The sequence below is a fragment of the Scyliorhinus torazame genome, chromosome 12, assembly GCF_047496885.1.
Source record: "Scyliorhinus torazame isolate Kashiwa2021f chromosome 12, sScyTor2.1, whole genome shotgun sequence".
NCBI lineage: Eukaryota > Metazoa > Chordata > Chondrichthyes > Carcharhiniformes > Scyliorhinidae > Scyliorhinus > Scyliorhinus torazame.
In genome coordinates this window covers 193,145,241-193,160,412 of record NC_092718.1, presented here as the reverse complement: position 1 = coordinate 193,160,412, position 15,172 = coordinate 193,145,241, and the positions used below count along the sequence as shown (strand labels likewise).

Here is a 15,172-nt window from a genome sequence, read left to right as displayed (position 1 = left end):
TTCTACAGATACATAAAGGGGAAAAGAGTAACTAGGGACAGAGTAGGGCCTCTTAAGGATCAACAAGGACATCTATGTGCAGAGCCACAAGAGTTGGGTGAGATCCTGAATGAATATTTCTCATCGGTATTCACGGTGGAGAAAGGCATGGATGTTAGGAAACTAAGGGAAATAAATAGTGATGTCTTGAGAAGTGTGCATATTACAGAGGAGGAGGTGCTGGAAGTCTTAAAGCGCATCAAGGTAGATAAATCCCCGGGACCTGATGAAATGTATCCCAGGATGTTGTGGGAGGCTAGGGAGGAAATTGCGGGTCCCCTAACAGAGATATTTGAATCATCGGCAGCCACAGGTGAGGTGCCTGAAGATTGGAGAGTGGCGAATGTCGTGCCCTTGTTTAAGAAGGGCAGCAGAGAAATGCCTGGGAACTACAGACCGGTGAGCCTAACGTCTGTAGTAGGTAAGTTGCTAGAAGGTATTCTGAGAGACAGGATCTACAAGCATTTAGAGAGGCAAGGACTGATTCGGGGCAGTCAGCATGGCTTTGTGCGTGGAAAATCATGTCTCACAAATTTGATTTGAGTTTTTTGAGGGGGTGACCAAGAAGGTAGATGAGGGCAGTGCAGTAGACGTTGTCTACATGGACTTTAGCAAAGCCTTTGACAAGGTACCGCATGGTAGGTTGTTGCAGAAGGTTAAAGCTCACGGGATCCAGGGTGAGGTTGCCAATTGGATTCAAAATTGGCTGGACGACAGAAGGCAGAGGGTGGTTGTAGAGGGTTGTTATTCAAACTGGAGGCCTGTGACCAGTGGTGTGCCTCAGGGATCGGTCCACTGTTGACTATCTACCTTATTTGTCCACTGTTATTTGTGATTTATATTAATGATTTGGATGAGAATTTAGGAGGCATGGTTAGTAAGTTTGCAGATGACACCAAGATTGGTGGCACAGTGGATAGTGAAGAAGGTTATCTAGGATTGCAACGGGATCTTGATCAATTAGGCCAGTGGGCCGACGAATGGCAGATGGAGTTTAATTTAGATAAATGTGAGGTGATGCATTTTGGCAGATCGAATCAGGCCAGGACCTACTCAGTTAATGGTATGGCGTTGGGGAGAGTTATAGAACAAAGAGATCTAGGAGTACAGGTTCATAGCTCCTTGAAGGTGGAGTCGCAGGTGGACAGGGTGGTGAAGAAGACATTCGTCATGCTTGGTTTCATTGGTCAGAACATTGAATACAGGAGTTGGGACGTCTTGTTGAAGTTGTACAAGACATTGGTACGGCCACACTTGGAATACTGTGTGCAGTTCTGGTCACCCTATTATAGAAAGGATATTATTAAACTGGAAAGAGTGCAGAAAAGATTTACTAGGATGTTGCCGGGACTTGATGGTTTGAGTTATAAGGAGAGGCTGGATAGACTGGGACTTTTTTCCCTGGCGCGTAGGAGGCTTAGGGGTGATCTTATAGAGGTCTATAAAATAATGAGGGGCATAGATAAGGTAGATAGTCAACATCTTTTCCCAAAGGTAGGGGAGTCTAAAACTAGAGGGCATAGGTTTAAGGTGAGAGAGGAGAGATTCAGAAGGGCACAGAGGGGCAATTTCTTCACTCAGAGGGTAGTGAGTGTCTGGAATGGGCTGCCAGAGGTAGTAGTAGAGGCGGGTACAATTGTGTCTTTTAAAAAGCATTTAGATAGTTACATGGGTAAGATGGGTATAGAGGGTTATGGGCCAAGTGCGGGCAACTGGGACTAGCTTAATGGTAAAAACTGGGCGGCATGGACTGGTTGGGCCGAAGGGCCTGTTTCCATGCTGTAAACTTCTATGATTCTATGATTCTAAGATCACCTCTCATTCTAAACTCCAATGGGTACAGGTCCAACTTGTTCAAGCTTTCTTTGTCAGATAAGCCCCTCAACCCCAGGAATGGGTCTCTGAAATGCTTCTAATGCAACTGTACCTTTTTTCAAATAAAGAGATCAAAACTGTACAGAATACTCCAGTTGCAGTCTCATCAATGCTCTCTACACCTTCAGCAAAACATCCCCACTTTTATATTCCATTCCTCTTGCAATAAAAGCTAATATTCCATTTACCTCCCTAATCATTAGCTGTACTTGCAGGTTAACTTTTTGTACCAGGACACTCAAATCCCTCTGTACGACCGGGTTCTGTAATCGCTCTCCATTTAAAATAGTATCCTACTTTCCTATTCTTCCTGACTAAAATGGACAATTTCACATTTGACCATATTATACTCCATCTGCCAAATTTCTGCCCACTAACTTAACCTGTCTATATCCATTTTCAAACTCTATCTCCTCTAGCCAACTTATCTTCCTACCCATCCTGGCATCATCAGCAAATTTAGCTACCATACATTTATTTCCTTCACCCAAATCATTGATGTAGATTGTAAATAGTGAAGGATCCAGCACTGATTCCTGCGTCACTCCACTTGTTACAGATTGTCAACCCAAAAAAGGCCCATTTAGCCTTACTCTCTTCCAGTTAGCTAACCAATCCTCTATCCACGTTAATATGTGATCCCTACACCATGTGCATGGCATATCTTGTGTAGCATCACCTGGTGTAGTAATCTTTGATGTGGCGCCTTATCAAATGCCTTCTGGAAATGCAAGTGCACCACATCTACAGGTTCCCCTTTATCCACCTTGCTTATTACTTCTCCAAAGGAGGAGCGTGAGTAGGATCTTGCCCCTGTGCTGCCAGGAGTCAAACTGAAACTCCTTGGGACTCTGAAAATCATTCCACTGGAATAGGATCCAATCACCACCTGTTTTTGGGCAGAGTATGGCCTTTTGGCCCAATCGTTAGCCACCAGCTAATTAATCAAACCAAGTCCCACCCCATTCTTGCTCTGTGCCGACAAGTCTGAACCTCCTGTTCAAACCAGCAGAGTGGTCTCTCCTGTAACTTCTGAACCAGTCATTCTCTCTGATGCTCGAATTAGTACATATCCATTAATCACCATGGATCAAAAATGATAGCAGCAAAATGAAAGGGGAAAATTGGGAATAAACAGTTGCCACAGGGTTCAGTTCTTGGGCGTGAACTATTTACAATCTATATTAATAACTTGGATGCAGAGAAAGAAGTTACTATAGGCAAATTTGCAGACACTAAAATAGATGGGAAAGCAAGTAATGAAGAAAAAATAAATTTACAAATGGATATGGATAAGTTAAGCGAGTGGGTCAAAATTTGGCAGATGGAGTTTAGCATGGATAAGTGAGGGGTTACCCATTTTGGTTGGATAAATAGAAAGTCAACTTATTATCTAAATGAACAGAAACCTCAAGAGTGCTTTGGTGCAGAGGGAACTGGGTATCCTCGTGCACGAATCACAGAAAATGTGTATCCAGGGCAGCATGGTGGCACAATGGTTAGCATTGCTGCCTCATGGCACCGAGGTCCCAGGTTCGATCCCGGCTCTGGGTCACTGTCCGTGTGGAGTTTGCACATTCTCCCCGTGTTTGCGTGGGTTTTGCCCCCACAACCCAAAGATGTGCAGGTAGATTAGCCATGCTAAATTGCCCCTTAATTGGGAATAAAAAATGAATTGGGTACTTTAAATGTTTTAAAAAAGGGGGAAGAAAGAAAATTAGTATCCAGGTACAGCAGGTATTAAGGAAAGCAAATGGAATGTTAGCATTTATGGCTTAAGGAATAGAGTATAAAAGTAGGGAAGTGTTGCTGAAACCACACAATTTTGGGATCCTTACTTGAGGAGGGATGTATTTGCATTGGAGGCAGTTCAGAGGAGGTTCACTAGATTGATTCCAGAGAAGAGGGGGTTTGTCTTAAGAAGAAAGACGGAGCAGTTTAGATGTACATACTTTAGAGTTTAGAAGACAGAGAGATTCCATGCAGGTATATAACATGATAAAAGGCATTGACAATTTAGATGTAGAGCATATGTTCCCTCTTGTGGAGCAATTAAAGGTCATAGTTTTAGGATAAGTGGTAGCAGATTTAAAGAGATTACTTCTCTCAAAGGGTCGTGAATCTGTGGAATTCACTGCCCCAGAGTGCGGGACATTGAGTAAATTTGAGGAGAAAGGAAAGATTTTTAATTAGTAATGAGTTGAAGGGTTATGGAGAACGGGCAGGAAAGGAGAGTAGAGGCTGGGTTGAGATCAGCCATGATCATATTGAATGGCAGAGCAGGCTCGAGGAGCTGAATTGCTGACTCCTAGCTCTTACGTTCCGAGTTTGAATGAGACTCAATGATAGGATAAATGACTCCTACTGTCTTTTCAGGCTGTGAGGATGCTTTTTGCGAGATGGGTCTGGACAGACTTAATTCACAATAAGGTCACAAAGCAGAACGGCTCATTATTCAAAACAATGCAGACAGATTCAATCACTGGATCGGTGGCAGAAAATATACAGAAGTAGAGGATCCTCTGCTGAAGTTTGTTGATACTAGGATTTGGAACTTTATTCTAAATCTGTTCGAATTATAGTTAACACGAAGTGCTCAAGACTGAAAACACAGACAAGATTGAGTGTTCAATTTCTCAGCACCAGTATTCAGCATTCTGATGAACAAATTAACCAAATTTGTGCACTTTAAAAGTAACTAATTATTGGAGCTCAGCTTATCAAAATACACTACAATACCACAGTTTTCCCATGAACTGAATAGTTTCTGTTAATGTCAGTCAATTTTCTTATTAAAACAGGAGACAAATACTCATTACAGTTTTCAACAGAATTTTTAGGATACCAATAATTTGCAGGTCTATTTTGAAAGTATAATTTCATTAACTTAATAAACAACTGCACTCACTGTATCACTAGAAAGCACTCCTCCCGTCAAAGCTCTATTCACCTGACCTACTTCCAACATCTCTCCGGCAGACAATCTGTCAGTTTATCTATTGTTGTTCATCATAGTCACTTCTGGCAGCAAAATAAAAGATACAAATCCACCAATGCACGGGCTTATGATTGTGTCAACCCACATACCACTGCTGCTCAGTAAACGTGTGCCCTTAATCACTGCAGCAACTTACAGTGGCTCTGCCTGCCAAATCCCACTCAACAGAAGAAATTAACCAGGTCAGCGAAACAGGTGCAACACTATGTCTATCAACCACTCACTTCCCACAATTACTTGTACACAATGAAGCAGTAATCTTTACAGATCATCTCTCTGAAGAAATGTATTGAAAACTGCAAAGGGAAATGAATGTGCTGCCGCCTTGCAGCTCAGCAGATGTCTCTGGGTGATGTACAAGGCAGGGATGAGCTGTCGTAGAAATCTGTCAAGGTTTGGCTAAGTGATTAAAGCCTCCACAGTCTAAGCACCATATTTAAAGTCTACAGGAGTCAAGACTTGCACCCATTCCTTGCTGCGATGCCAGATGTTGGCTAACGTTTCAGCTTCTATTTACTTCACTTGGACAGAATGAGCTGGCACAGCAGCCACACAATCTGGAACATTCTGCAGTTGCTGCGTTAACAAGTGTCAACCATCATTCAACCAAAAGAACGTCAGAATCTCTCTTTCTTGCTGCTGTTTCAGATGTGTCGGATCCTTTGGGAACTAATGAAGTTTCCGCATCCGAGACACACTGGGTTTATTCAGTGATGTGTTACTTCTGTAAATTAACTCCTTCAACTTTTATTAACCCTTTAAAAAAAGGGCTATATTTTTAATCCCTAGAATTTAAGAAAGGATGTCTCAATATAATTACTTCTAATTACTAAATGCATTATGTTAACAGAAGGTACTGGGTAATCCAACTCAACTTTCCCAATTTTTTAGGGTTATTTTAAGTAGCTATATAAATGCAAGCACATTATATGCAAAATAAAGCATTTCTTGGCAAATAAATATCTTTATTCTCAAAAATATGTTGTATATAAAAATTAAATGTGTTAAAAAATCTGGCTAAAACAATTAACTTTGTTATAAACAGGTGATAAAGAACATCATAATAAAAGTAAAATACTGTGGATGCTGGAAATCTAGAATAAAATCAGAAAGTGCCGAGTTTAGTCTGGCAGGGTCAGTGGAGAGAGGAACAGAGTTATGTTTTGAGTCCAATATGGTGAGATGGAAATAAAAAGGAAGGCCAGCGATAGGCTAGAGGATGGGGAGATTAAATGTCAAAGATGTCATGGAACAAAAGGCAGAGGAAGTGGTAATTGTAGTCGTGAAGAAACAAATCCAATCTCAGAATCCCTTCAGTGCAGGAGGTCATTCGGCCCATTAAGTCTGACCAATCCACTCCGCCCTATACCCAGAACCTAACCTGCATGTCCCTGGGCACTGAGGGGCAATTTATCATGGTCAATCCACCTAACCTGCACATCTTTGGACTGTGGGAGGGAACCCACATAGACACGGGGAGAATGTACAAATTCCTCACAGACAGTCACCCAAGGTTTGAATTGAACTCGGGTCCCTGGCGCTGTGAGGCAGCAGTGCTAACCACTGTGACATTCCCCAGCTTAGCCCAGAGTAGGTGTTAATAGCAGAATAATGGTCAGCTGTCTTAAAGCAAAACCATGAGATACAGACTAGCACTTGGTCGGGGGCGCATGGCGGAGTTCAAAACGGAGGACAGTCATGGTCCGAAATTCTTGAACTCCATGTTGAGCCCAGAAGGCTATAGAATGCCTAGTCAGAAGATGAGACACTGTTTCTATATCTTGCATTGGGCTCCATTGGGATAATGCAGCAGGCCAAGTACAAAAATGAGAGCAGGATGAGAACATGGCTTGGTTCAAATAATTGGAAAACGGCGTGAACTCTTTCTATTGCTTCCTCCCTGTGATTAATGTCTCATTTGTATTGGTTAACATCTTTCTTAAAAGCTTTTCTTATCGTGCATTAATTTTTTGGCAACCACACCACAGTTAACTTTTCTTAAAAAACATTTTTCTCTGCTTGGAACAGCCTTTATTTTGAAGTAGGAGAGTAGTGCGTGTTACAGCACTTGTTCTACCTCCAAAATGCAGACTTTAGAGGCACTAGCAATGGTCTAGATTAAATCATTTTTCTTCTCAGTTTCAAAAATTGAAACACTAAGAAAGGATAGACAACATCTCTTAATATTTAAACGCAAAAGGGGATAATTCAACACTGCTGCTCAACCGTTGTGATTCGGATGGTTTTCTAAAAAAACTCAAGAACGTCACTTTCAGTTTGAAATTTGTTTTTCTTTTTCCAAATTACAGCACCAAAGCTTAGTCACTGTCAGCTACCATTATCTACCTGAAGCAGGATTATACCCTAATTAGCCACAACACAAGAACAGTGACAACATTTGTGACACTAACATGGGAGTATAAAACATTTTCATCTAGATGGAAAGAAAGGCAAATAATTTGAAGATCCAGTTTTTGTTGGGGGTGGGGGAAGGGGTTGCAGGCAAACTGGCAGCATTAGCCTTTTGAAAATGACCACGACTTCAGGTCAGGCATGGGCAGACTGGGCCAGGAATCCTGAGGTTGTCGTCTTATCGTGCATGATTCCTTCACAGGTCAGCAGTCACTGAAATCAGTGAGAATTTCAACTTTCCTGCCTCCACACTGTCACTTGAACTATCTAAAATCTGAAGCAATCATTACAAAAGATGTGTTAATCAAGGCAGCTTGTGATAATCAAGCTTTTATAAGGTATTGACTGTACCATGCACTGCTTCCCAGCGTATTATAAAAGCAACTCGCTTGGATTGTTGACAGTATGTTGGTTGGGTTAAGGTACATTGTAGCCTCCCATCTTGCATAGGCACAAATCATATTCATAGTGAACACAAAGTACTTTTTCGAGATGCTGCAAAACCTCCCCAGCTGAACTATTCACACAACATCACTTAGTGTCACTTCACGTGACTTTAGAAGATCACATCCCCTGCATCCCCCAGAATAAAAAATGCTTAGCCATGTGACATTACTTGAACTTGATCACAGTTACTCACTGTGTTTGGCATTTTAATCCAGCTTTTGAAAAAAAAAGGAGTTGATAACAATGTCTATTATCCAGGTCACTACTCTGTTCATCCAGAACAAGTGCCAGCTCCGTATCTTTTCTGAGATGATTTATTGCAAAATGTCTCTTAATGCAAGACTTGCTGACTGAAATGTTTCTCTGATTTGGAACAACCTGTACTACAATGACCTGTGTATCCTCTATCTCTAGGTTACTCACGTCAATTTAGATGCTTTATTGATATCAAAGCAGTAGCTTCGGTAGGTGAACCCCTCGTTCTATTAACTAACACTCACCTGATGGTAAAAGTCGTCATCGTCAAAAATCTCTTCATCTATGTCTTTCAGATGTGCATTTGACTTTCCTTGTGGCACAGTCTCCTGTGGAGAAAAATAATCTGTCTGTCCATTACAGAGGTCAGGAATAAAATAATTTCAAGTTCACCGAAAGCATTGTCATATTACTCTTACTGCCTAGATACATAAATTAAATTTTGTACATTATAACAAATCTCTGGTGTTTACCACTCTTGTCCTCTCCTGATATTTTTCATTGTTGAAGGCATAGGCTCATTTTCCAATACATTGACGGGTATGTCCAGTGCAAATCCATCTTTCAACTGCGGCACAGATAACTTGGCCAACGATCAATCCAAAAGAGGCACCACAGCTAAGACCATCCAAACCCAATGTTCACACAGGTGCCCTTTTTAGGAGTGACAAGTGGCAATGGCTCAAATGCGGTAACATGACACTGACTGCTGATCCGCCTTGCGCTCACACAATGCACTTGTCCACTGAGCTTTAAGGCCGCCACCATTTGTTTCTAAACTTTTGAGGTATTTCTGAGCATGTTAGGATTTGCTTGCTTAAAAACAAGGCTAATTTGCTCAGTCTTTTGATTCAATTCTTTTTGACAGCATCCAACACTAAAAGTGTTAAAGAGTTCCAAAAAAAAAAAATTGCATTCTGAAAGCTTCAAAAGGACATCCAATCATCAATTTGTTCAATGATCAATACATACCAAACACAATACCAGAATGATACACGAGGCCCAAAGAATTTAAGTGAAATTATTAAGCAATGGTGTTGAACTTGTCTCGTTTCAAAATCCCAAATGTCCCAAAAGGGTTGAGGATATTTTTACCCTCCTGAAAGTGTTTGCCTCTTGGATTACAGTTCCGTGGTTCCTCTCTGGGACCTCACTCAAGTGGTCATTCTTCATGTGGTACTTAAACAGTTAGTGCTGGCAGGCGTTGTGGCTGCTGTGTGTGTGTGTGTGTGTGTGTGTGTGTGTGTGGGGGGGGGGGGGGGCAGGCATTACCAGTCAAGCCCAAACCTGTCCACACCACAACACACTTTCCAGCAGGTGTCACTGGATAATGATCAGTACTACGAATCCTAACTGCTTTTCTCTCCACTGCCTGGGGCAGAGTCAAACCGCAGAGCTCCCTCAATTATTCCAGCTGAGATCAGTAAACATAGCACAGGTTGGGACTGAACCTGGAATGTTCTTGTTAAAAAAAAACACGCTGCAAATCATAAACAGAAACAGCTGGAAACACATGGCAAATAAACCTTCTGCTGAGAGATTAGGCAGTGGGTGCTTTAGGTTTGCACCCTCCATCGAAACTCACCAATTCGTGGGTTTACCTGCAAGTTGTAAATCGGAAGCATCAACTGTCTGTTCCCTCCACTGATGTTAGTTTACCTGATCTGTTTCCAGCCTCTTCTGTTTATTGGGACCTTCTGGTTTGAGAGCCCCAGTTACACTTTAGACCATAAGAAATGGGAACAGGATTAGGCTGTTCGGCCCCTTGAGCCTGCTCCGCCATTCAATAGTATCATAGCCGGTCCGACATTCCACCCGTCCATTTTCCTCCCCTTTCCCCGTAACCCTTAATGACCAAGAATCAACTATTTCAGCCTTAAATATACACAAGGACTTTAGTCTTTATCCAACCAGAGAAGCTATTTTTCTTTTTAAAAAAACAGCCTCTTCAGAATACAAATTTAGAATTCGTTTTTTTTTAATTGACGTACCATCTCCCCAGGCACAGTTTCTGGAATCTGCTGAGAATCATCTTCCGCTTTGCCAAGAATTTTATACAAGGATCTTTTGGTCTGCGTCCGTTGTAGCAATCTCTCTTTATCCATCATAATCTGCTCAATCTGTATCAAGACTGAACGTTCAAAAGCACCGAATCCCTGAAATAACAATATCAGGACAGCAAGAAGTCAGGTAACATTCCATTTAAAAATGTATTGTATTGACAGTTTTGAGTACTCCTCCCAACCGGATTAAGACCCAAATTATCATTCAGTTTTATTTAATGGTCCTTCCTCATAGGTTATTTTCTTAGTAAAAGCAAATTTATAGGATCCATGAAACATAAAAAGCTACATGTGTTTCAGGATAACTATTACAAGATGAATAGAATAGAATAGAATCCTTACAGTGCAGAAGGAGGCCATTCAGCCCATCGAGTCTGTACCAGTCCACCTCGCGTCCACTCCCGTATCCACCCGGCCTATCCCTGTAACCCCATAACCTAACCTGCAAATCCCTGTACACGAAGGGTCAATTTATCATGGTCAATCCACCTAACCGGCACATCTTTGGACTGCAGGAGGAAACCGGAGGACCTAAGGAAACCCATGCAGACATGGAGAGAACATACAAACCGACAAAGCCGGAATTGCACCTGGGTCTCTGGCGCTGTGAGGCAGCAGTGCTAACTACTGCGCCGTCCTACTAGTCCAGCCAACAAAATATAAAATGCCACACTGCCAAAATGTTCATAGGAGTGAGAGATTAACTTTGCATAAACCAGATAAAATGTATCGGCTTCAATTGAAGTGTTTTGGAATCTGGGTAGTTGATCCAGAAGAATTAGTTATCTGGTAGAATCCAGGTAGCTCTGGCGTTTAGTTTCTGGTTTTAGGTCTAGTGGCCAGGAGTTAGCTTGGGAAGAGAAGAAAAATAGGCTGGTGTTTGTTGTGAGCAATCATAATAGACCAATCGAAATTGAAAAATGTATCCGATGAAATAGGAGGATGATCAATTTTATAGGGGTTCCGCAAGCTTTAATAGCATTCGATTAAACATAATTTCCAAGATATCTGATCCAGCAGCATACACAGTGAAGAAAGATGGCTGCTGCCACCATAAGCTAAACAAAAATATTGCTGGCCTCACTTGCACCAATAACAATAACATTTTCAATAATGTGAAAGACAAAGGGTTAGGTCAGCATCCTTCCATCTGCCAGAGATGATGGAAATGCAGGCTCAAAACTTTGGTGAAGTCAGATGAGATCGTCTGCTGCCGTTCTTTGATGGCTAACAAGCCAATTGTGGAAAGACAGTCTGCCACAAAAATGAGACCAAGGCAATAAAGATCCTCATATATATTAATTGTATATTTTATGCAACCAAACACCAAACCTGCTGGGTATGTATGCAAATACAAAGCGTCATTATGTCAAGGCTGCAATATCCTTGCAAGCGGTTCTACTAATTTTTTTAAAGTAAATCTTCCCTCTTGCTTTGAGGAAGTCTCAAAAACAATGCAGAAACGAAAGATCAATTCACCTTGCTCATTTTGCCTGAAGATAATTTTGTCTTATCATGCCATTTCTGCAATGTACTGTTCCGATATGTTTTGAAGTCAGCAAACCGTTTGGCCATGAACTCTGGGTACTCATCCATTTCAAGCTTCCTTTTCTGTGGTCTTTTCCTCTTCCGCACTTCCTCCATTTCATCATCACTGGGAATCTCTTCACTGGAAACAAAGAAGTGATACCTGATAAAAGTATCTTCGGTCTTCCTTGCACAAGTACAAAATTCACAATTAACAACCACAATCCTGGTTAATTCTTGGCAATGCCCAATTTTCTTGCTCTTATTATTAGCAAATGAAAGTTCTTGACATCATTGTGGGATGCACCTTTAAATTAATTTGGAGGTGTATTTTCTCAGGTTTTATTTCAAGTGTTTGACATTTTTATTTCATAAGTTTGAGTTCTACAAGGTAGAAGGGAAATGCTCATCCAGAGAATCAAACCAATCTGCTTCTTAGGAAAGAAATAGACACCTCCTCATATATGTCAAGTACTAACAGCTTAATGGATACAGATCCAGTTTATTTAAGAACGGAGGAAAAAAATTAGAATATTGACTAATATTTATACAGCAGTAAAATGCCAATATGAAAAAAGAGACAACTGAGAGTTACTGGTAAGATGTACTACACATGGAGAAGATACTAAAAACAACCGAAGAAAGATTTGGCACCTACAAAACTCATTGGAAGTGTCGTATAAATCTTTTGAGTCCGAAATGACTAGTATTCATTTTGACAGCCAAATAAAGGCTGCAAATTCATGTCCACTGGGACTGTTCTTGGTCTGCCAACACAATCTTGTCGGCTGCAACTCCCAACAGCTTCACAAACACCTGCTCAACATCCGCTGTAATTAGTCTGAATACAGAATGGGCAGCATTTTAGAGCAGAAAACAAGTGACTGAAAGATCCCATTATTAAATCACTTATTGCTGTACACTTTCCATCACCACACTTACCTGTCTGGTTCTGGCTCCTTGTCATCGACAAAGTGCTGTGTGCCCGGATACTGGAAAAGCAGTTCATCCTGAAGCTCAACTAGTGACCTCAGGAGCGCCTTCAGTGCCTTGCAACCTATGAGGGAAATGCAAGCATAAAGTTTACACATCGGACTATAATTAGTTATTAATTGAACCGTTTTTGTCACTTCAGAGATGAACTTTTCAATTCGTAGAGAAAATATGGAATTAGCATGGGATTAAGCTCCTACTTATGATCTTTTTTAAAAACTAGTGAGACATTTAAAGACTTGACCTAAAATTGTCCTCATTGGTTTGAAACGGAGATCAGCCCTGAAACGGAGCCTCACAAGAATGAAATCTGGTTAAGATGAAATCTTATAAATATCTAATAAACATATTACGAGGTTGATTTGTTAAGTCCTGTGCTCAAGGCATAGCTTAAGAACAAAAGCTGTATTGACAATCCTGCGAACTTAAAAGGTTGAAGCCAACCCTGTAAGGTGATCAGAGATATTTTTCATCAGCTTTATTTATATGAACATGCACCTCATTCATGCTACTATAAAAGAAAAGGGAGGGGTGGGAGGCAGTGACCCAAGGGAAAATAACAGAATCACTATGGTGCAGGAGGCCATTCGGCCCATCAGGTTTGTACTGATCCTCTGAAAGAGCACCCTACTCAGCCCATACCCCCACGCCCTATCCCCGTAACCCCACCTAAACGTTTGGACACTAAGGGGCAATTTGGGTTGGCAAATGCAGCTAACCTGCACTTCTTTGGACTGTGGGAGGATGCCAGAGCACCCGGAAGAAACCCACAGACATGGGGACAACATGCAAATTCCACAGTTGCCCATGGTTGGAATAGAACCCGGGACCACAACACTGAGGTAGCAGTGCTAGCCACTGTGCCAAAATGGTTTGGAGAAACAAACCATGAGGAAAAGCAGCAGCCTGGAGACTAAGCAAGGAAGGAACATTGCCCTAAAGTCTTCTCAATTTATTGGAGAACTAAAAGTAAAACAAAGTCAACTATTTTATAATGCACACTGGACCTTCACAGCCATAGTCAATTGGCAACTCCATATCATGATTGTGCATGGCCGAAGAATGACAAATATTCTGACCTCCCAAAATGGATGCATTCCACAGAATAGAATCTCTACAGTGCAGGAGGAGGCAATTCGGCCCATTAATTCTGCATCGACTCTCTGAAAGAGTACTCCACCCAAGCTCACTCCCCAGCCCTATCACAATAACCTAATCAACCTAACCTGCACTTCATTTTTGGACACTAAGGGGGCAATTTGGCATGTCCAATGCACTGAGCCTGCACATGTTTCAACATCCAGTTAATATCCATCCACAATATTGAGCCAATGTTATATAGGCCTAACCACGATTTAAATCTTGTTCAGCTTACAAACACAAAACAAACCTACACATGTACACACACGTAAATGTCTTAGGATTATATTAATTAGCAATTATATTAACTTAATCCAAAAACAATTGGAAGTCCCATTGACTGAGAAAAAATGGAGCCCTCAAATGTTACTCAGGAAATGGAGACCTCCAGATAGCATTGACGTGAAACTGCGTAACATGCACGCTGAGTACATTATGCCTAAATTATATTTAATGCCATTAATTCTAAAGCCAGACTTATTATAATTAAACTTGCTATTCTAATGTTTAATGAATGGCAACAAAAATAAAATCTTTCAAAGATACACACAGTGGCACAGTGGTTAGCACAGTTGCTTCACAGCTCCAGGGCCCCAGGTTCGATTCCAGCCTGGGTCAGTGTCTGTGCGGAGTCTGCACGTATTCCCCGTGTCTGCGTGGGTTTCCTCCGAGTGCTCCGGTTTTCTCCCACAGTTCAAAGATGTGCAGGTTAGGTGGATTGGCTTTGCTAAACTGCCCTTAGTATGGGGCTACTGGGATAGGGTGGAGGTGTGGGTTTAAGTAGGGTGCTCTTTCCAAGGGCTGGTGCAGACTCGATGGGCCAAATGGCCTCTTCTGCAATGTAAATTCTATGATCTATAAACTTTGACCATCCTGAGGTGTTAAGTACAGGCAGGCCAAGACCCAGTGAAAATTCTTCCTGTTCCTAACATATTTTCCTCAGACAGTTGAATTTTGAATGATCAATTCCGAATGATCAAGGGAATTCCACGGGAGGACAATTTTAGACCTTTCACTGAATTTGCAAGGCACTTTAACAGAGTTCATTTGTTCCGTTTCAGACTTTTGCCGTTTCTTTACTTCAAGTAGTCTTCTCACTTCAAAACCGTGAACCTTTCCTTAAAAGGCTCCCAATAACCCTCCTCATACTCCTTCCATCTTGAAATCTCCCCGTTCTCACTAATGTCGAAGAATGAAAGTCATCACACATCAAACTATTCGGAAGGACAGAGTGGATGGTAAGGGAGGTGGTGTAGCTCTGTTATTTAAGGATGACATCCGGGCAACAGTAAGGGATGACATCGGTGCTATGGAGGATAAGGTTGAATCCATTTGGGTGGAAATCAGGAATAGTAAGGCGAAAAAGTCACTGATAGGAGTAGTCTATAAGCCACCAAATAGTAACATTATGGTGGGACAGGCA

General features: G+C 41.5%; 1 protein-coding gene across 1 annotated transcript in view; it reads right to left on the bottom strand.

The window, feature by feature from the left end:
* The window catches only part of aatf (apoptosis antagonizing transcription factor), a 129,429-nt gene that overhangs the window by 64,001 nt on the left and 50,256 nt on the right, over window positions 1-15,172 (bottom strand). Inside the window, exons 5-8 of the mRNA XM_072469568.1 lie at window positions 12,559-12,673; window positions 11,569-11,758; window positions 10,018-10,182; window positions 8,272-8,355 (exon numbers count right to left, since the gene is read on the bottom strand). Of these exons, the coding sequence (XP_072325669.1) occupies window positions 8,272-8,355; window positions 10,018-10,182; window positions 11,569-11,758; window positions 12,559-12,673 (554 nt within the window). The remainder of the gene's footprint in view (window positions 1-8,271; window positions 8,356-10,017; window positions 10,183-11,568; window positions 11,759-12,558; window positions 12,674-15,172) is intronic.